This window comes from Diadema setosum, chromosome 3, assembly GCF_964275005.1.
Source record: "Diadema setosum chromosome 3, eeDiaSeto1, whole genome shotgun sequence".
NCBI lineage: Eukaryota > Metazoa > Echinodermata > Echinoidea > Diadematoida > Diadematidae > Diadema > Diadema setosum.
Window position 1 is genome coordinate 22,973,297 of NC_092687.1, and position 22,756 is coordinate 22,996,052.

Genomic DNA, 22,756 nt, shown 5'->3' on the forward strand with positions numbered 1-22,756 from the left:
TTTTCCGAACCCTTAACGCTACCTTGATATCATAGACGATTACATTATTTTCTGTGAATTATACTAAATCATTGCAGAGGACTACTCCCCTCAATATCATGTAAAGCAGGTGTGCACTGCAACACTGACCATTTTATGAAATATTTTCTTGTAAACTTCATCTGACAGCTGGACATTTTTCTAGTTGGTTGATCTGAATGTCCACATCATTTCATTTCATTTATTCTTTTTTAAATAGGTGTGTACCGGTAGTCTTTTGCGGAAAGAGAAAGGAGGGTGTTTTGGCATTTTCAAAATTAATGTGGAAAGATCTCATGCACACTTTTACTGAATTTTGATAATTTTTTTTTTCACAAACACTCACACACGCAAACACAATTAAAGATCTTGAACAGTTCAGGGGTGAGGGAGGGCAAATAACGGAGGAATACCATAGCAATTTTCCTTTTCCATCTCTCATTATTGTCCTTATGCTATTATCTGAACACCCTATACAATTAATTGGTCTATAGGTGGCGCTGCTCATCCTGTCGGTCTCGTGGGCCTTCTTTGCCTAGTGTCAGTCTCGTGAGCCTCTTTGCCTTAGTGTCGGTCTCGTGAGCCTTTTAAGCGTAGTGTCGGTCTCGTGGGCTTTGTTTGCTTATAGTGACGGTCTCATGAGCCTTCTGAGCGTATTGTCGAACTCATGGGCTGTATGACTCGTGGGCTTACTTTACCTGATGACGAACTCCTGGGCATTATTTACTTAGTGTCGAACTCGTGGGCTGTATAACTAGTGGGCTGTATGACTTGTGAGGTATATGACTTGTGAGGTGTATGACTCGTGGGCTGTATGACTTGTGGGCTGTACATGCTGTATGACTCGTGGGTGTCGGTCTCATGACGTGCACCAGTATTTCTACACTTGTGGCTTTTGGGGCAGTTCTGTCACGCTACACTGAGCGACATTGTCACCGTTTTCTTTTTCAAAATATAATTGTACTCTTCATGGGACCCCTCCCCGAAAAATAAAGAAAAGAGGACAAGAACGATATATATATATATATATATATACACACATATATATGGTTTAATCTTAGATCTTTGGTAATGGCACCGTGCTATTTTTTTTTTTTAATAGGCTTTCACAATTTTCAGCAAGAAGATGGAGAGGATGTAAGTTTCTTCTTTTCCTTTTCTTTCTCGCTTTTTTACACACACTTTTTTTACAAACATAATTAAATAGTTTGAACATTTCAGGGGGTGAGGGTGGGCAACTGACAGAGTAACACCCAGCAACTCTCCTTTTCCATCTGTCATATCTTCCTTAAGCCATTATCTGGACACCCTACACATTGGTCTATAGGTGCGCTGTTCATCCTGTCGGTCTCGTGGGCCTCTTTTGCCTAGTGTCGATCTCGTGAGCCTTTTTTTGCTTAGTGTCGATCTCGTGAGCCTTTTTTTGCTTAGTGTCGGTCTCGTGAGCTTTTTTTTTTTTGCCTATTGTCGGTCTCGTGCGCTTTGTTTGCGTAGTGCCGGTCTCGTGAGCCTTTTTTTTTTTTGGCATAGTGTCGGTCTCATGGGCTTTGTTTGCTCAGTGTCGGTCTTATGAGCCTTTTCTGCGTAGTACCGAACTCATGGGCTGTATAACTCGTGGGCTTATTTTACGTGATGTCGAACTCGTAGGGTTTATTTACTTAGTGTCGAACTCGTGGGCTGTATAACTAGCGGGCTGTATGACTTGTGAGGTGTATGACTCGTGGGCTGTATGACTCGTGGGCTGTATGACTCGTGGGTGTGGGTCTCGTGACGTGTACCCTTTTATTTTGCGTAGTGTCGAACTCGTGGGCTTTAGTGTCTAACTTGTAGGCTGTATAACTAGCGGGATTTATGACTTGTGGAATGTATGACTCGTGGGCTGTATGGCTTGTGTGGAGTGTGGAGGCTTGGATAAACAACTTCGATTTTACGGACGAGAAAGTGATGGAATTATTTGTCCAACCGAGAAGTTCAAATATGATTTGGAAATGCAGGGTGTTTCAGTTTGTGTTATTACTCGGGGCTAAATACCAAAGAACATCTTAAGAAAGTTTGTTTTGCAGCAGATAACGTACTGCTCCTTTTGTCAACAGGAATCGGAGACGTCTTCAATATTGCATTGCAATAGAGTTTAAAAAATTGATATTTGTTAATGAACACATTGATATAGCTGAATTGATGAATATCGTTTATTGGCAAGAAATATTTCTTGAATAACGGGTAATTTTGATAGATCTAAGTGTGTTAATAGCCTGATGTTTTTGTTCATAATACACATGCTATTTTGAAATCTAGGTCAGAAAATTACTTACCAACGAGAGAAAACATAAGTAAAAATCGTTTCGGACTTTAGAGAGGATGAACAAACTTAAGCATGAAAAGCAGGTAGGTCGCACTTACATTTTACGAACATGGGAGTACATAGACCATCACGAGTGATTGACTTGGTCCACTTCTATATACCACGATATTTATATATATTTATATCGAGGCCATGTATTAGATCTGCTTATAACTCATAAAGGTAACACTGTACAACTTTGTAATACCGGTGTTGTGGAAGGTATATCAGATCATTCAGCAATAATGTGTGAATTGAACCTTCCTAAACGTTGTATCAAAAAAAAAAACATTTGTTGTGACACGGAATTTGAAATCTGTAAACCCACAAGAGTTTGTTGCTGATACTCATGCTAAGTCTCTTTTATCAGCTGAACCTCAAGTTAATAATGTTGACGATGAAGTGAATTTGTATAACACCTTACTCACTGCCACCCTTGATAAGTTGGCACCTGAGAAACGAATCAAGGTCACAATACACCCCAATACGGAATGGTATACCCCAGAAATAGCTCAAGCAAAACTGCTTCGTAGACAGTTAGAAAGGAAGTCAAGGTCCACAAAACTGGAGATTCACAAGCAGATGTATCATGCACAAAGGCGATGTGTAAATGCCTTGATTAAAGATGCTAAGTTACAATATCATTCAAAAAAGGTTACGGATTGTGGGAAAGATACAAAGAAGTTGTACAAAGTTGCTAATGCTTTACTTTACCGAAAACAGCGATCTCCTTTACCAGAACACCTCACTCATGGTGATCAGGTTGAGTTAGCCAATTGTTTTAATCAATATTTCATTGATGAAATTGTGGCAATCCAACGGAGTTTCCCAACTCGTTGTGAACAGCCAAATGACATTGTATGTGAAGTCAAGTCAGAATTGAGTGAGTTTCAGTCTGTCACTGTTAATGAGATAGAAAAGCTTATTAAGAACCCACCTAACAAATCATGTGAACTTGATCCAATCCCAACAGATTTGGTTAAGAAGTGTGGCAGAGTTTTAGCACCCGTTATCACAAGAATCATAAATGCTAGCCTGAGATTAGGTGTAGTTCCACAGGTGTGTAAAAAAGCAGTTATTCATCCAACTTTGAAAAAAGCAGGCTTAGATCAGGAGTGTTTAAAAAATTACCGTCCAATTTCAAATTTACCTTATTTAAGTAAATTGCTCGAAAAGGTTGTTTTCTCACAACTGACAATGTATCTGCAAGATAATGAATTGCTTGATTCATTTCAATCTGCGTACAAGCCTGGTCATAGTGTAGAAACAATGTTAGTCAACTTATCAGATATTGTGTTCAGACAAATTAGATAGTGGTAACATCACTGCTCTTATCATGCTTGATATGAGCTCAGCTTTTGACACAGTCGACCATGCTATTCTGATTCAACGATTGAGATATTTGGGCATCAAAGGAACTGTTCTTGATTGGTTTATATCCTACTTATGTGATCGATCTCATTATGTCAGAATTGGTGATTCTACCTCTTGTAAAACTATGACAAAATTTGGTGTACCTCAAGGTTCTGTTGGAGGCCCGCTGCTTTTTTCTCTGTATATGCAACCAATTAGTGAAGTATTTCGCAAGCATTGTATTAGTTATCATTGTTATGCGGATGATATACAACTTTATTTGTCTTTTAAACCCACTGTGTCTTCATTGTCATCCGCCATTGTAAAACTCGAAGCATGTTTGCAAGACCTGAAAATTTGGCTTACATCCAATGGCCTTAAACTAAATGATGATAAATCTGAGTTTCTGTTATTGGGATCAAAGCATATGTTAAGCAAAGTTGATTATCAGTCATGTCATGTCAACATCGGTAGCACTTGCATTACTCCGTCGAAAACAGCCCGTAATTTAGGTGTCATATTTGATCAGGAAATGTCATTTCGAAGTCATGTAACTCATATTCAGCGGAATGTTCGATATCAGTTGCGTAATTTAAGTTTCATAAGGAAATATTTGTCTAAATCTGCAGCTGAGATACTTATTCATGCTTTGATTTCTTCTCGGTTGGATTTTTCGAATTCATTGTTGTGTAATCTTTCAAAAAAAGATGTCACAAAACTTCAACGGTTGCAAAATTCTGCTGCCCGATTGTTAACTTTTACTAATAAGTTTGATTCCATGTCACCAGTTCTCCGTTCCTTACATTGGTTACCTGTAGAAAAAAGGATTATTTTCAAGATTCTGTTATTAGTACATCATTCAGTTCATTCTTTTTCAAAAATACATAAGTAATTCTGTTCAAAAATACAATCCGACACGAAGGCTACGTTCATCATCAGATGCATTCTTACTCCAAACACCCAGAGTAAAACATGGGTATGGTGATCGTGCTTTTTCCGTTATGGGACCAAAATTGTGGAATCAGTTACCTCTTCAGTTAAGGGAACTGTCATCTACAGAGTCATTCAAATCCAAACTTAAAACTTATCTGTTCCTTTCATACTGAGGACTGTAATTGCTGTATGTCATTAATATTGGATTAATATTGTATTTTTAATTGATATATGTTGTATTCTTTATTTGGTATATATTTGCTTTTGTTTACCATTTTTTTCTTTGTTGAAATGTTTGAATATGTATATGCATGTAAATATATGATATTTTTTCATTTTTGAAGCGCCATGAGCACTGAAAAGTGGACCTGTGCGCTATACAAGTAGCCACTATTATTATTATTATTATTATTTACACCGGCCTATTTCCTATTTCCAACACATTCTGAGTCTTGAATTCTGTATGTTCGTGGCGTAGCTTATATCTCATTCAAATATTCCAGTCAGGAATGTGGGTAGAAGTGGACACCTGATGAGATAGTGATGTGGGATGAATAGGTGGAACAGGATGTGTATTGGGCTCCTTGAATGTATACGTGCCGTGTGTGTGTGGAGGGTGTATTGTGTGTGTGCGTGTGTGTGAAGAATATGAGGAACATTGACATTCCATAACGTTCAATTCTTCTTTGATTGAAAGAAACAAACCCAGCACATGCACTAGTGTACTGCTTGAGGTTTTTTTTTTTTTGTGTGTGTGTTTTGTTTTAAATGTATCAATCATCATTCATCAACACATTTACTGCAAGGATAATGGGTAAATATCAAACATGGCTTGTGAATAATGTACAAGGAAATGGCAAAACCAATGCCTGAAATCTACTAATAAGAGAATAAGTTTCTTATTTCAATGTTTTTGTCAATATTATGAATAATACAGAAATAATGAATAATTCAAAAGAAAATACCCAAACGATACCGAAACAAAAGTACAAAGGTCAGTAAAGTCAACGTGAAAACAGAGAATTCCACGATTTTTGTACATCATGGAAGATGTTTATGTGCTTTTTCATTATGCTAGAAAAATAAAAATATGCCAAATTTTCGTACACACGTCACTTTTACATAATAACATCACAAAGATTTGTAACTTCTGAACAGATTTTCGATTTTCATCCAACTTGACAGTTGTTTTCTGATATCTCTGCATTCAGTATGTATCCACACAAAAATTGTAGGCATTTGGGATAAATTTCCCTTTAATGCACTGAATATTTGGAGTCAATTCTGTATACACCAAGTAGCAGCTACGTCAGCCAAGTCTCAGGCAACCGCATAGTCATCATAAAGAGATCTACTTGAATACTATGCTGGTCGTGAACCGGGCTACTCTGAGATCCATGTAGGATTATAATAATTGGCAATCAAGAGAAAACTTCCTTTTGGCACAGCCTTGCGAAATGTGCGTGCATCCGTGTATCCGTGCGTACAATTAAAGTCAACAAGGGCAGGGTTATAGACAGTAGTTATACTGCAAAATTAGTGGGGTGGCTGTCCCAATCTTTCCGCAATCAGCTCTTTGCAGTGGTTTGCTGCATGAACAATTTTATATGCGTTAGTCCATGACCATGATCTAAATAACGTTCCTAAAATAACTTATAGTAAGCAATGACCCGAGACTCTAACCAACTCGTCGGATAAACCGTATAACAGATAAACCACTATAGATGTCATCCTATTCAGTAACATCTCGCTATGTATATATGAGATAGAATCAAACGTACATTTATAAACTTTGCACAGAATATTCCACCAAGTGCTGCTTCGTTGATTCATGTATTAATGTAATATTGTTTTGCTTTCAAGCGTTTTACTCCGCCAAATGTCAACAGCTTCATGGTAGCCTTTCCTCAAGTCTGCACGTAGCTGTGTTTTTACATTTAGTTCTAGCACACTTGAAGGAACTTTCCCATCTAAAAGCCTTTCAATAAAGAGAGTTTTTTCCCCCTTCCAAGACAGCTCGAGGATCCTACAGGTCTTTAAGAACTCCAAGATCGGTTTACATTCTAACTTTTTGTTTATATAGACCTAATGAACCCCCATTGATTCTTACATTATTTTCCCTCTCAAATATGTTTTTTTTTTTCCTGTTTCTTTCAACAACCTAATCTTCTTAACGCGACACTTTTTGAATCATGCAACTCTGCTGCTGAGATGGAAGCCACTATGGCAGGATTATAATATCAATAACTACCGGTATGTGGGGTATTGATTTGATAGGCACCAAGTGATAGGGGATTGGTTTAGGGATTAAGTCCGAAGAATTTGTGTATTAGCTATACACTCACAATGATGGAGAATAGGTTCGTAAGCTTGTTCCCATAGGAAAACTAGTCTAACATGTCCAAGCGCAGTGGTTGTGCATGTAGAAAGAGCCGCTTACCAAAGATGCTTCCTACGAGCGGAAGACCTCGCGGCCCAGGAGGGAATCCACTCGGCCGCATGACGCTCCAGATCGCCATCGAAGTTAGGATGACCCCAAGAGCGGCAGTGATGGTCAAGGCATTGACCTGTCCAAAACTGGACTCCGAAATCACTCCGAACATATCGATCATAATGGCGTAAATAGCTGCTGAAACATGTGAAATGTCAATGCAGTATTTGGCTCTACCACAACGCGAGTCCAAGAGAGATACAACTTGACTTGAGGGGCTGGTACACCAATGCGATAAGCACAGATCCATGCAGTAATGCTCCCTCACTATTAAATGTGCATACGTCACCTGTGGGATCTACGTAGAAATCCCTATTCCACACTTCGTGCATGACCATCAAAGCGCTCTTGCGTATATATTGTCCTATTCAGAAGCAGATATCGGTACATGTATATGAAATCAATGGAATCCAGTTCTGTCGGTTTTTACATTGTTCGTACTTTCATTAACGGTTGAAGCATTGTGATTGAATTATTGCATGGGTCGTGAAATCAGGGAAGGTGGGGTTGGGGCGGCTGCAGGCCCTCCCTTGGCTTTTCGCTGCAGAACATAGGAAATATGATTTGCTACACGAAATCAAGAAAATGTCTTTCAGTAGTAAGTCTTAAACGACTTACTACTAAGATTACCAAAGTGTAAGATCTATGTTGTTTAATAGGCCTACGCTAAATTCATCAAATACTGCCTTCTTCAGTTCAGTTGTCCGTTGAGCGCATATCCAGACGTAATGTTTGTATTAATGATTACTCTTGAACTTCCATTATCTTTTGCATGTTGATTTGTGCATACGTATGTGTGTGTTTTTGTACTCGCCCCTCCCCTTTCTAAATCTCTGATGTTATCCTCGCTGTTTTAAAATTGTTAAACCTATTACATTCAACCTCCGTTACTTGGCAAGGCCATGTAACATCCGTGTCCTTAGAGTTCCTACCGGAAAGAAAGCAGGGCTCTCTGTACGTCACATGCGCTATTAGAAACGAGGTTCAAATGACGTCATCAAGCCATACACACTGTACTGAGATATGGGGCAAAAACTGATGGGCAAGCGCGTAGTAAGCGTCACGTAAGCTGGTATGCGGTTCGCGTATCGCGTGCTAGAGGTGTGCGCATACAGTCATGTGATTTGTTTCTGCCCCTTAGCCAACGCGTCATTAAACGTCACGGAATCTCGTCTTGCTCACCTCTACAGTCGTGAAGGTCAGTGCCACGTCTATAGGGAAGAGAAGAATCCTCACCAAGGGCAGATCTGGATCGGCTCTGGACCAGTTAAAAGTTTGTTTGTTTGTTTTTTGTATCTTATTGGTCTTTCGGGCATGATGTTACCATCATACTACAGGTATTATGGTGAAAAGTGGCCGTAAATTACCCCCCCCCCCCCCGTTAAAAAAAAAAAAAATGAACGGGGGCTTGAAGCGGAAGTGGCACGAAAAACGAAAAAATGTGCACGGGGGAGTCTTGTTTTGTTTTTGCTTTTGTTTTTGTTTTGTTTTTGTTTTTGCTTGTCAGCTGATTTTGCCTGAAAGTGGTCCACTTTGTCGAATTCTGAACACCCATAAAAATCCTAGTTACGGGCCTGTGATGTGGTGACCAAGTAGGTTGACAACAACATAGCTGTTAAAGGACAAGTCCACCTTTATATACATGTGGATTGAGTGAAGGCAACAATATTAGTAGAACACATCAGTGAAAGTTTGGGGAAAACGGACAATCCGTTCAAAAGTTATGCATTTTTAAAGTATCTGCGCAGTCACTGCTGGATGAGAAGACTACTACAGTGTATGATATCACATGCGTACGACGATATAAGGAAAATAAAAAGAGAATTTCACAAAACGTTACTTTCTTAATAAAGTGCTCATTTCTTCGACTTGTTACTGACTTATGTTAAGGGTAATACTATTCCCCCTGCCTTCTGAAAGAGAGAAGTCGAGTGTTCTTTTGTCATGCTAGAAAAATAGAAATATGTTGAATTTTCTTTTTTCTTTCTTTATATCGTTGTACACATGTGACATCACAAGCTATAGTAGTCTTCTCATCCAGCCGTGACTGAGCAGAAATGTAAAAAATTCATACATTTTGAACATTTTCCTCAAACTCTCACTGATGTGTTCTACTAATATTGCTGCATTCACTCAACCCACATGTCTATGAAGGTGAACTTGTCCTTTAACTTGAAACGTGTTTCGCTTTCATGTCAGGACAGCACTCCGAGTACAAGGACATTACAAAAATAATGTTATTTTGAAGGGCGTCCCCATACGACTGATAACGCTGAGGAATGCAAACAATTTCACGATATCATGCTGTACTAGTGTTGAATCAATATGATTTTCTTTCTTCAATAACAATACAATTATCATTTTCTTACATAGCAAGAGTCATTATCCCACCCAAAAATTTTTGGCACTTAAAATCTAAATGCAGTTATTCTACCCTATTCTTCTTACACGAATATCAAGTACACAAAATGGCGCTTATTTCTTTCTCTATTATCATATGTGTATATTTGCTTCATTACACTGATTGGTTTCTTTCATACAGTAAACTGCACCAGCCAATTCTTTTGCAAAAAAAAAAAAAAAAAAAAAGAGCAGTAAGGAATTAGAAAAACAATCAGCAACTCTTAACAATGTATGTGTACAATAGCAAAGATATTAACCCAATAATAATTTTGTCATGTGTTGTATAAAATACATTAAAATCGTCATATTCGTCACGTTTGCTGGAATTTATATCCTTGCAGCGATGAAGATATTGTCCTGGATTCCATCTTCATGGCGTAGGTCGTCCTTTCTTTCTATCTATCGCGTTGACGTTTTTCACCTTATTTTTCAGTTTTTATTTCATTTATCTAATTTCCAGCAAAAATGCAATTGAGATAAGACATTTGAATACACAACATCAGTACAACATTGTAATCAAGTAACATACTGTGAACTGAAATACAATAGATATTGTCTCACGTGTTACAGCATTCACTATCGAGTACAGTACTGAAACAATTCAGCGATCAATATCAGTGACCAGTCTTGAATTGAGACTAACGTAAAGATCCCGAGACTAACGTAAAGATTCCTCGAGGCATGATAAACGCCAAATAAGTTCAAATAACATCAACAACACACAACGTGTTATGATTTCATTTCGTTCCCTCCATTTTCTTTTCACATTGACTACAAACATGTATTTGATATTTCTTATAAATTGAAGGTTCATCAAAATAACTCCAAGACATTTGAATAAACTTTCCATGCATTAATATAAGTGGGTAGTAATGGGGTATTAAATGAAAAAAAAGAAGAAGTAGAGATGGTAGCGCCTACTTTGAGCACTTACAAACATCACTTCAATTTTGAACAGTTTCGGACTAAATATGGTGTTTGTTGGAGCTTTTTGAGTATATTTCGATTAGTCATGCAATCCCCTTAGAGTGAAAAAATATTGAAGAGAAATCAGTGAATGATAACGAAATAAAGACGCAACAAGAAGATACAATATCTACTTTATCTAAAAGAACCAAAATATGTCGATATACACATGTACACCAAAAATTATGCGACAAAATGTTTCAACCACTTAAATCTGAAAGGAAATGGGAAGAAATATATCTAACCAAAATTTAGACTTGGTCAACATATACAATGTTCCTTTTAGATCTACCCTGAATCAAAGACTTCGTTATTTTTAATATAGAATTCTGCACAGAAAAATCGGTGTTAATATATTACTTTTTGCAATGGGAATCTCCAACACAGACCTTTGTACGTTTTGTTCGAGCTCCACAGAAACAATTGCACATAATATGTTTTGGGAATGTGATGTTACACAAGATTTATTTCTCAAATACACGAAATTATGTTACAGAATCAAACTCAAATTACTTTAAGTACTTTTATACTCAGTTCTACAGACATTACGACAGAAAACCTGTTGTGTTACAATGTGGTTTATTGGTATGCAAAGTTCTTTATAATATTTTCTGCTAGAAATAAAAAGAAATTATTAGATTTTTGCCAGTTTTGTCAATACATGTATTTAAAGCAAACGAAGAAAGTAGATGAATATATCAAGTGTAAAAACTAAAGGTTCTCTATGCAATTGTATTCATATTATTCAGAATGTTGTAGCTGCCTGCCAAATCGATTTTTTTTAATGTATCATATAATGTTACACTTATTTGTACTTGAACGTTGATAAGTGAATAATATTTCGTTGTGAAAAAATTAGGACTTCAATTGTCAATAAAATATTTGAATAGGACAAGAAAAAATGGGAATCTAGTCATTGACATCATATGACATTAGTTGGTCGAAATTTTCTTTTTTAACGTTTTTCGTCAAGGCAAATGATATGCTCCTCGCCTGTTTATTTCCTCTTGCTGATCACAATTTGGTATGGTGTCAGCAGACGCCCAGCGACTGTTTTAGGAATGGTTTTGCAGAGATTCTCGCTCTCCTTGCCCGGTACCTTGGAGAAGGTGTAGTTCTGGAGGAACCAGGAGAAGATAAGGAAGAGGTCGGCCTTAGCAACCGCCTCTCCGAGACAGCTACGGCGACCCGCTCCGAAGGGCATGAAGCTGGGAGGGTGTTGACGAACGGTTCCTCCATCATCTAGGAAGTGTTCTGTAATCAAGTATCATTCGGATAGGAATGGAAATTGCTCGTTCGTAAATTGGAGTTTATTATGATGACATCATGACATTAGTGGAATTGGTCTTGTCGTTTGCCTACTTGTCTTACTCAAGAAATGTCAGAGCGTACAGTTATCGCGATTTACTGAACGATCAACTCAAAATGCTATGTGCAATTATATTTGGGCTCTATTACTATCCCAAAAGAATCAACGCGTTACACATTGCATTTCATTCGGCAAAGTCTTATTACTGAATGGATCGTTTCAAATATTGTTCCGGATAATGACTCCTTGTTAGGAAACAAGAATAATGACTATTTACACGCAGTCATTAACAGGATATGTTAAAATCAAAATTCTTATTCTTGCGAAAGAGAAGAAACTTTGGAAAAGAAGACATCAGATTCTGCAAATTTTCTCAAGGTGAACATTGCGTTCCTTAACAAAAGTGTTGTTGTCGTTGTTTTTTTATTGTTTTGTTTTAATAGCAACATATATACTTTAAATGAAAGACTCCTTCCGGCAATGTCATCAAATTCATATTTCTCTGTATAGGGTACCCACGTGAGAAATCAAAAGAGTGATTCATCAAATAAATGCACTTAGAGTGATCATAAAAGAATAACAACGATAATTTCTTTTACACTAAATTTGTAATTACAATTCTGTTGATAAGGTTGTCTCTTATGGTAAAATTTAGGAAACTAAACTGACATTTTGTATTTTTCTTTGATTATATTTCACCTCTGGAGGCAGCAATGAGATCACTGTTTCCAGTGTCAGGACATTAATAAGCGCAACAAAGTACAAAAAATCGAACAGTGTTTGCTTATTTGCATTAATCGTCTTACTCAATGAAGTCAAACGACGTATCTCTCAGGTTTAACCTAAATAATCTTTTTTTTTTTTCCAGCTTGGTTGATTGCATGCTGTTATGTCAGCGATGCTTTGTTGTTGTGTTTGTGTCTTTTGTGTTTTTTAGGGGGTTCTTTTCACCTGGCTTGAACGATTCCGGATCCCTCCATTCGTCAGGGTCAAAGTGCATGGAGTGGATGTTGAGCATGACGGTGGTTCCTTTTGGTATGGAGTAGCCACCTGCAGGGGAAATGGGGAGTGTGTTATTACAATCACAAATGTGACTCACTGTGAATCGAAGCTATGCCACAAGAAAGATCCGATGGGAGCAACACACATTATTACATGATTGGTCTCTTTACATCAATGGATTTGCCATTCCCAAGAGCTGTATTTCTAGTAAAATGGCAAAAAGTAAAATACAACATGTCAGATTTTTCGTTTTTTACTGCCTCAGGAAACTCGCAAGACTTTCGTAATCGCTGATGTTTTAGCAACTCATACATGTATGAACTAGAGAAATACATCCACAAATATTATGTTAATGGAAATAGATTGAGGTCATTCGTAAATGCATTTGCACTATTCTATAAGCAATCAGCATAGCCTGCTGAATAATAAACTTTGTCTTCATCCAAGTCCTAGTCGCTTGTCTTTCGTTGATAACTCTAAATCTTGTTTGAGGTTTTTGCGTTACTGTGAGTCAGTGAACTTACGAAGCGTAGTGTCGCGTGTGGTAGAATGAGGCAGGGCCGTTGGCACAATAGTGCTATACCGCATCACCTCGTACAGTGTGGCCTCGGTGTACGGCAGCGTCCCGCGGTCCTCTATGGTTGGCACACGATCACGGCCGACCACAGAGTCGATCTCTGACTGGACTTTCTTTTGCACCTCAGGTGTCTCGGCTAGGCAGGCAAAAGCCCAATACAGTGTGTCGATTGTGGTCTGAGTACCAGCTGGATTGAGGAAATAGATGCGGGAGTGGTGTATCGAAATGGCAAATGTGAAACTATTATTCATGAACGCTCGGTTCAGAAAAACGTGTCAAACGAAAGACATCTTTCAAGTATTACCACTTACACTAAACTCTAATAACATATCTCACACAAAGTAGAGTTGAAACAACAGTAGCTGACAGTGAGGTGAAAACAAACACATATACACATTAATTATGTATACATACAAAAACCCAACGACAGCCTGTCATCATCATCACCGTCATCGTCAACATTATCGTCGTCGTTATCCTCGGTGGTGTTGGGCAGTCAATTTCCTTCATGGTTCTCGTCCTAACCGTCAATGTGAATGATATTAAACGCTCATGTCTTTTTGCATTGTTTCTTCCTATGCCTTGCGGGGTCTCCCACGTGGATTCTTCCCAGCAGCTAATCTGAAATTCAGTATCCTCTAGAGCGAGCGGGTCTCTTCTCTCTTAGCCATAGCTGCAGTCTCACCTCCTCTGGCAGCTAACGCGTCTCCGAGGGTATAACAGAACTCATCCACAGTTTTAAACGTTCTACTCTGGAGTCCGAGTTTTCCCCCTCATTGTCTTTTTGTTGGATGTGCAATAGTTCTCCGTCAATTGATGATGGCTAAAGTATTTTTTTTTAATTATTCTTGAATCAAACATCTTACTTCTTATACTTCACACCAATCATACAGTTGTTGTGTATAAGATTTTTTTTTACCAAGGCCTCCGAAAACCCCACGTGCTTGAAGATCATCATGTATTAACTGCGAAAACGTTAAAATGAAACTTGGGTATGAAAAGAAAGACAGTTGAGGCGAGCAGGTTCACGCTCACTCCTAGATGGGGAAATCCCCGGCGTCACCAATTTTTGAAAACACCTGCCATATGACTTAGGTGCAAAATAGTATGAGGAGTAAGAAAACAAGTGTCTATTTCGGAAAATTCGACCGACGACTTCATGTATACTTATTTCATTTCAGTAAGAGTTGAGTTTATTTGATTACCAGAAAATATATCGATGATTGTCATCAAGATGTGAGCATCGGAAAGCTTGTCCACATTTTCACCTTCCCTTTTGGCGTCCTCTTGGGTCTTTAGCATCATGCTGTAGAAATCACTGATATTTTCTGAAAGGAAGTGAGAGGAGAGAGAGAAATTGACAAACAGAAAACCGGGTTCAGTCTATCCTGTTTGGAAATGATTCAAAGGACATTTCGCACTCATTTGACTCGATGTAAAGATGACATGTGTACGACACATTTTTCGAGACTTTTGTATGCAATTATTGGAACAGTGAATTATGGTCCTGAAATCAGTAATAAATTGTAGCAGTGTAAGCATAAAGTTATTATCTATCATTCTCGGCAATGAAGAAGCACAGAAGCGTTAGGAGGGGGTAAAAATCCACCTCAGTGGTATTTTCTGATTCATTTTGTTCTTGCTGATGATTATCTTGAAGCCTTCTAAACACAGACGCGCGTTGTGAACCATAGAATCAAACAGGTTTATTGGTACTATTTTCTCTTTGGACAGTACGCAATGGTCAAAGAGATCCTTAATTGCCATTATTATCATTTTTCTCTAACCACGAACCCGCCTGAGCAGCGTAGCATTTATTCATTATCTGAAGTCACAGTTGCACCACCCATATTCACAAGTAAACACAGAGTGCTAAATACACAGGAAGAAGACGAGCAATTGGATGGCTCTCATCCGATACGCAGTATCTGTTCAATGATTATTCAATCATGTTTTTAGGAAGGATTTTACGTTCTTCTATATCGAGACGTCTTCTGTCAACCTACGAGTACACAGTGAATGAAAGAGGAAGAATTAACGTATACCTGGATCGTATTTCTTTTCCCGGTGCTCGGCCAACTCCGCGCTGATCATGTCTTTGAAGGCTTCCGTGACTTTCTTGATAAGGCGTGGACCCGAGGTTGGTATATACCTCGCCCACCTAAAGAAATCAGCCGCCAGACCCAGCCCGACACTTGAGTTCCCCTCATCGTTCATTTTCATCCACGCTTCGACTTTCGGGTCGTGCAGCTCATAGCTACAATGGAGTTCAACAGTTAAAAGTGTAAGGAAATACAGTGTACTCTCATGTCTTTCAAGAAATGAATCAAATCTAAACTATAACGATGTTAATATGCCTTCAAAGAGAGAACGTGTAATTTAAGCAATGGATAGCTATACAAGTAGAAAGAGTTTTATTTCATCAACACATCTAATTCAGAGTTCTTATATACTCTGAATTCAATTTAACATACATGCTTAATTAAATGATAATGATTTGGGATTATCGTAAATGCCAGTTGAGATCAATTACTAGTAATTATTCTATTCAGATAATGAGGGAAAGACGTGAATAGTCATTTTTAATAGACTTCAAAATTTCGAGGATCAAAATCTTCGTAATCCAGATCCAGCTATCCTGATACAAACTGATGAATTGGAACAATAGTCGGAATATCTAAAATTCAAACTGTGGGACACATGAGATCAAGGGCCAGTATGGAGAACGGAATTGAAAATGTTTTACTAATTTAGAAAAAAACGTAAATCAAAGCAAACACACACACACACAACATATATATGTATACATATATATATATATATATATATATGTATATATATACATATATATATATGTATATATATATATATATATATATATATATACATATATATATATATATATATAAATATACCAAGAATAGGTGTGAAGAAAATTTCTTCCGTATGGAGAAAAACAAATGATTGGTGAAGTTTTTGTGTACAAGCCCAGTGTAAAGTTTCTAATAGGTACCTCAAAAGATAACGCTTAAATGTGATCGGATCTCTCATGTAATAAGGAAAATTTTCAACTGATACGATTTGACATTAAATTTTGTGATTTTACATGAGCGAACACGAACGTGGCAGAGGAGTTCAGCCATGTATACAGAGAAACAAGAATATTTTCACTTTAAGTTAATACCTTTTCCCAAAGCACATCTGTGTGAGGATATTGTACATCAGAAGGGTTAGGAGAAGTCTTGGGTCGATCGGTTTTCCCTCATTCTCAGCTAACTCCTTCTCCAGTTTTGGGTAGACACTGGTGATAAGTTTTTGCAAAGGCTTGCCCGTTGCAAAATGCCTGGAAATGAAAAAAGATGTTGAGGAATAAGTCCTTCTGTTTATGGTCACAGTAAAAATTTAAATGAATGATTACAAGAGAATTATAAATAAATTCAAACGGACGACAGAAACCAGCAATTATTTAAGGAATTTAACACAATTCACACTGGCGTCTTGTTTGGAGTTTCATGACAACATTTTTGGTTTTTTAATCACTTTGCTGTAATTGATTCTCTGCACATCATAAGTAAAATTCTATAGCTTTATCAATACATGCAAAATATGAGCTGTGGTTAATGTTGTTGGAAGCTGTATACAAAACGCACTTATTTTCAAAGGATTGAAATAGTTTCTATGACATTTGGAAGGACTGCATTATGTTTCATTATAGATTCAGAGAACGAGGGGAAAGTAATGAAGGATAGTTGAACTGTACTTTAGTCTTCCCTGAAGGAGTTTCGAGTAGAATATGAGCAGAATCCCCCTTCTCTTCTTGCACATATCACAACTGTCGTGAAAGAGGTTGCATGGTTTCATTACATACCAAACAGGATATCAATATCCTTACTTTAATAAACTGTCAACACGGGTCTGTAATGAATTGAACTGAATTATTTCAAAGACAGGTTACGTCATTCTTGTAAAGTGTGACAGAATGACGCCATTTTGAGCTCCACCCATGCGTATTCTCCCTTCCTTTAAGATTACCTGCTAAAGTCCGTGAACATTACCGTTGTCTTCTTGTTCTCCAAGTCTTTACTTTACGTTCTCTGTTTTTGTGGTTGTAATGATCATCTGATGTAAAGCAGTTGCGTTCTAAAAATAGAAGTCTAAGAATAGCTTAAACTTCTTGTGCCATGTATTATTGTGGTTTTTATTTCCCGGAGAATATGAAAACTGTTTTCAGCTTCGAGAAAGATGACCAAGAAGACAGGCTGATAATCCGTGGCAATTTCCATTGTTTGCCAGCTGCAGACGATTACTTCAGATCTTAGGTGAATGCTATAATATCCAGCGGTAGATGATGTGTGTGGTCATGATTGTATGCAAAACTTATTCCACAATACTTCCTATGATCATGGACCCTGGCAGTGGCAGCTCATCAAAATCAGGGTCTACAAATGGGACATGGGAATGACTGTTATTGTGATGTCTAAAGCTGATAGGCGTACTTACCTGAGAGCTGTATGGCCAAGCTTTCGGTGAAGTTTCCACGTGTCGGAGTAAGGGCTTATTGCGATATCCTTAAACCCATCACTGAACACCTCGGCTGCCCATAGAAAGGATACGAAGTACGTTAAACTCATTATAATACATTCATGATGTAAACAACTGATTAAGATGTAACAGTAGGCTACAAGCAGTGATGATTGTGATTCTTAACTACCTATAGTTATAACATTATACGTTCAAACTTAGGACACAACAACAACACGACAACCTTCTGTACAGCAAACATTAAACCACTATAGAATTCTTTTGTTTTTATATTAAAATGTTATTCTGATTTTGTACAAATATATACATATATATATACACATATGTATATATGGTAAACATATCCCATCCATACACACACACACACACACACACACACACACACACACACACACACACATTACCACAGTGACAATAGAAACGCGATGGCAAGGAAAATCAAGCCCATTTCCCCAACTGCACGGTCAAATATTTCACGTATATTTGCCGTCATTAAATTCTCTTCAACGTTGTAAACGACAAAGAATATTTCCTTCATCATATAGTTTCACAATCCAAAATCAATATATTCTTACATGTCTTAACTTAACATGACTTACACGTGACTTACATGAGTAAAAGTCTGGGCGTCCAGCGAACTCCACACTTTGTTTCACGACAGCCTCTTTGATAACGTCTTTGCGATTTAAGACCACCATCCATCGCTCCCCAATTTTCAGCCCAAAGAGGTCGCCGTACTTCTTTGCCCAGTTGCCGAACACCACTTCAGGACTATCGTTCATATCTGAAGTGAAAAAAATGCAGAAAAAACATTATTGATTAGGTCCTTATGGTAATATGTCTCCATAGGCAGGAAAATAAGCTGTCGAAATAGTATCAAGTCACTCAGTGTAACACTATTGTGTGTGCGTGTGCGTGTGTGTGTGTTTGTGCGTGTGTGTGTGTGTGTGTGTGATTGTTTGTTTGGTTTTATGTTTCTTACAGATTTATATGATACCGGCAGAGTTTTATGTCAACAATCAGATATATGCGATAACGATGAGTGAAAGTGATAACATACGAAGCCTTGGTATCAATTAAAGGAGACTGTTTGCTTATCACAGATGAACGATACCACTTCAATGTTATACGAATGGATTAGAAGCCTACGGAGACACAGACAGAATTCAGCAAGTTGGATTTAATAAATTTTACTGTGGGTCGATAGTACTAAATATTTTCGAATTATATAGAAAACTGTACTTTCCACTGCATAAAATCTACGAGTCAAAGAGTTGAAAGACACATATATGTAACCATGCATGGTAATAGATAAGGCAAAGCTCGACCATCAGCTTTGGTTGGGGCCATACACCAAAAATGGATGTCGGACCCACATAATTAAATATATATATATATATATATATATATATATATATATACATATATATAATATATATATATATATATATATATATATATATATATATATATATATGTATAAACATATATATATATATATATATATATATATATATATAAATTATTACAAAAATGGTTAATGAGAATACCGCTTTTCGCATTTGATTTTTTAATATAAATACAAAAAAATTGTTATGTGTTTAGGATAAATCTCCATATTTGGCTGGCCGTAAACAAGATTACTCTGAGATCTAAGTATAGGATTATCATAATTATATAACATAACGTGAAGACTTCCTCTTGGGACAGCCTTGCGAAATGTGCGTGCATGCGATCATCCGTGCGGTACGTGTATGCTAACAAGGGTTGGGGTAAAGACTTAACTTAAGTGTAGAGTGGTACCGTAAAATTAGTGGGAAAATATTTCCAAAAAGCTCAGCTAATAAGAAGTCTTTCCCGCAATTAACTCTTCGCAGCTATTTAATGGATGAACAATTATCTTATGTTTCAGTCCATGACCTTGGTCTAAATAGCTGTTATAACTTTGCAAGCGATGAGTCGATACTCTAGCCATCTTATTGGGTAAGTGTAATCTCGTTATGTATATTTGAGATAGAATTAACCGGCAATTTTAGAAGTCGCACCTTGTAGAACATTCCATCTTTGCTTCGATCGTTGATCTGTAAATCGTTTTGCTTTCGAGCATGACGTAATGCATGGTATTCACTCAGCCAAATGTCAATACTTTCATGGTAGTCTTGCCTGTAAGTCTTATGGCAACCTTGTGCAAGTAGTCTTGGGTAGGAACTTTCCTATCTAAATCCCTTCCAATAGAGTCTTTTTTTTTTAACCAGGATAGCTCAAGGATTCTAACACCCATTGGAGGATAAACGTCATTCTAATCCTACTTTAGGCATACTTACTGATAGGCATAATGAATTCGCATTGAATCTTACATCATAATACTTTCCCCCTCTTGATTGATTTAAAAACTATATGACTTACTACTACTCATTCATTTCAACAACCTCTCCTTCTTCAGGTAAGATTTTTTATTCATTTTTTGTTTATGCAATTCTGTTGCTGAGATGAAAGTTTATGGCGGGATTGTGGTTTGTGTTCGAAAATGGTTAAGGATCTCGAAATAGAGTTTGCTTGAGGGATTTAATGGTAGAATAAATTTATGTATGTTGAATACTCAGTGTAAGAGAAAGGTGTTCCTATACAGGAAAAGTGTCCAATTACAGAGGCTGGGCATGGATATATTATAGCTGCTTACCAAAGATGCTTCCTACGAGCGGAAGACCTCGCGGCCCGGGAGGGAATCCACTCGGCCGCAAGACGCTCCAGATCGCCATCGAAGTCAGGATGACTCCAAGGGCGGCAGTGATGGTCAAGGCATTGACCTGTCCGAAACTGGACTCCGAGATCACTCCGGACATATCGATCATGATGGCTTAGATCAGGGAGGTGTAGCTGCAACTGGAAAATCAAATGCAGGATTTGGCTCCACCAAAAATCGCTACCGTGATACGAGTCCAAGTGAGGCGCCACTAGACTTGAGGGGCTGTTACCACTACAGTAAGCACAGTTCCACGCAGTAAACGGAGACGTGGATAAGTAGAGCGCGCTGTCTTCTATCTTGTGTTTATCCGATGTGCATACACAGGCCGAACTCGTAACCTGTGGGATCTACATACTAGTATTCCACAGACATCATGACAAAGCAAATCACTCTTGCGTAACAAGTGTTCTATTCAAAGGCAGCCAGCTCTATCTGTATGTTACGATGTTCGCACTTCCCTGGTTCCTAGTCATTATGTGGGTCGTGAAACTAGAGAATGATGGGGGGTGGGGGTTAGGGAGCACAGAACTAGAATTCGGGAGTTGGTGCAGACCTTTCCGACAGCTGTTTGCTACAAAACATGGGAAATAAAATATTTTTGCTACAAGAAATCAAGAAATTGTCCATTATTTCTGAGAGTCTTAAACAACTCGGTATGGACCAAGAGAGGCAGCGCATTTTACCAGTAACGGTTTAGTTGTCTGTGGCGCGCATTTATGTTTTGTGTTTATGATTCCTAAATTATACAAGTAATAAGAAGTATAATTAGAATTCTATTAGTAATAATGAAGTATAAGTCGAAGAGGTTAGCATTTCCCAGGTGTTTAAGGCAGTGAAGTCACATAATGAAATTCAAAGTAGGTAAAAATTCCAGGCAGTCCCAGTTGGCTATAAATACCCGTGTAAGTGAGCAGTAAGCATCTTTTCAAAGAGAATACGGCTTTAAATAGACAGACCAGCAACACCATGCAGTATTGGGTGCAATGCAGACAATTAGCTCACTGGTCCTTCTCATCATACAGACAAGCAATAAGTAAAGCACAATCATTGCTGTTCCAAGGGCACGGAGCATTCTTATACGTATGGACATCTCAAGTCAAGCAATTAAGCAAAACATCAGTATACAGTATAAGGGCCCACCAGTTTTGACTTCTGTTCAGTGTTGTAAAGGGAGGGTTCAGAACTGAAGAGTATCGATCAAATGAGATGCTGGGTGGGAACCTCTTCGACTTATACTTCATTATTACTAATAGAATTCTAATTATACTTCTTATTACTTGTATAATTTAGGAATTCTATTACGCAATACTCGTATAAGTCTTCAGAGGTTAGCATGTTCAAAGTTCCGTACAGAAGTCAGTCTAGTGGCATGAGTGAGGGCAAGAGGACAAGAAGGATGATGGACAGTTTTCACAACAAGGTTGAAACTTTGGTCATGACTCCTCATGCATAGAGAATATCTATCGATGGTGACACACATTGTCGCAAACAAGAGAAGAACTCGAGCAAAGTTTGCTTGAGAACCTACTAGTATAAGGTGCAAGGCATAGGTTTTGAGTATGATATCATTTTGATACCTTGCGCGCTTTAACTGGAGCAGGATTAAGCATGATAGCGCACAGACAAGTTAATCAAATACAATGGACCTCTTGTACCGATTTTCCAATCAAGACATAATCCTAATCATGTTCCTTAATATTCATGTACATTTGAAGGAAGAATTAGACATTAACCAGTTCATACTCGGCATAGTAATATTGCAGCAATAATTAGAGGCAAGTCCATTGCATTTTGGGTTGATATTAGAGTTTAAATTCATCAGTTTGGTGGACCGAATCTCCTAAACGAGTGGCCGAATAATGTGTCGCCATTTTCCAATGCACAACGTAACGTGATTTATGGTCTTGTGTCTTATCTGACTCGTATTATGACATTGTTCTTAACTGAGATACTAATATACAGGTATATACACATACTATCACAATTTACATGTATCTTTCTAACTCAGTAGAACTGAGAATTGTTGAACTAATGTGGAATCAATTGTTAGAAGGTAGAAGGTTCAAAATGTACCA

At 37.7% G+C, this 22,756-nt stretch overlaps 2 protein-coding genes across 2 annotated transcripts in view; both read right to left on the reverse strand.

Annotated features, from left to right (window-relative positions):
• LOC140226284 (steroid 17-alpha-hydroxylase/17,20 lyase-like) overlaps window positions 1–7,257 on the reverse strand; it is a 29,343-nt gene extending 22,086 nt beyond the window's left edge. The window contains exon 1 of the mRNA XM_072306782.1: window positions 7,086–7,257. Coding sequence (XP_072162883.1) covers window positions 7,086–7,257 — 172 coding nt within the window. The remainder of the gene's footprint in view (window positions 1–7,085) is intronic.
• Window positions 7,258–11,502: 4,245 nt separating this feature from the next.
• LOC140226285 (steroid 17-alpha-hydroxylase/17,20 lyase-like) lies at window positions 11,503–20,860 on the reverse strand. The gene is made up of 9 exons (XM_072306783.1): window positions 20,616–20,860; window positions 18,546–18,719; window positions 17,894–17,987; window positions 16,578–16,736; window positions 15,439–15,650; window positions 14,599–14,721; window positions 13,341–13,580; window positions 12,766–12,864; window positions 11,503–11,759 (listed from the first exon to the last, which is right to left on the reverse strand). The coding sequence occupies exons 1-9, from the start codon at window positions 20,785–20,787 to the stop codon at window positions 11,503–11,505; spliced, it is 1,530 nt and encodes a 509-aa protein (XP_072162884.1). The 5' UTR covers window positions 20,788–20,860.
• Between the last annotated feature and the right edge of the window lie 1,896 nt (window positions 20,861–22,756).

Bases quoted from the DNA above. Each gene is read 5' to 3' on its own strand.
- LOC140226285 (XM_072306783.1), bottom strand. From the start codon at position 20,787: ATGATCGATATGTCCGGAGTGATCTCGGAGTCCAGTTTCGGACAGGTC. The intron at 18,720-20,615 runs GTAAGCAGCTAT...TTTTCACTTCAG, and splicing joins GCTCGTAGGAAGCATCTTTG to ATATGAACGATAGTCCTGAA. The intron at 14,722-15,438 runs GTATACGTTAAT...ACTTCCTTTCAG, and splicing joins GGAAAAGAAATACGATCCAG to AAAATATCAGTGATTTCTAC.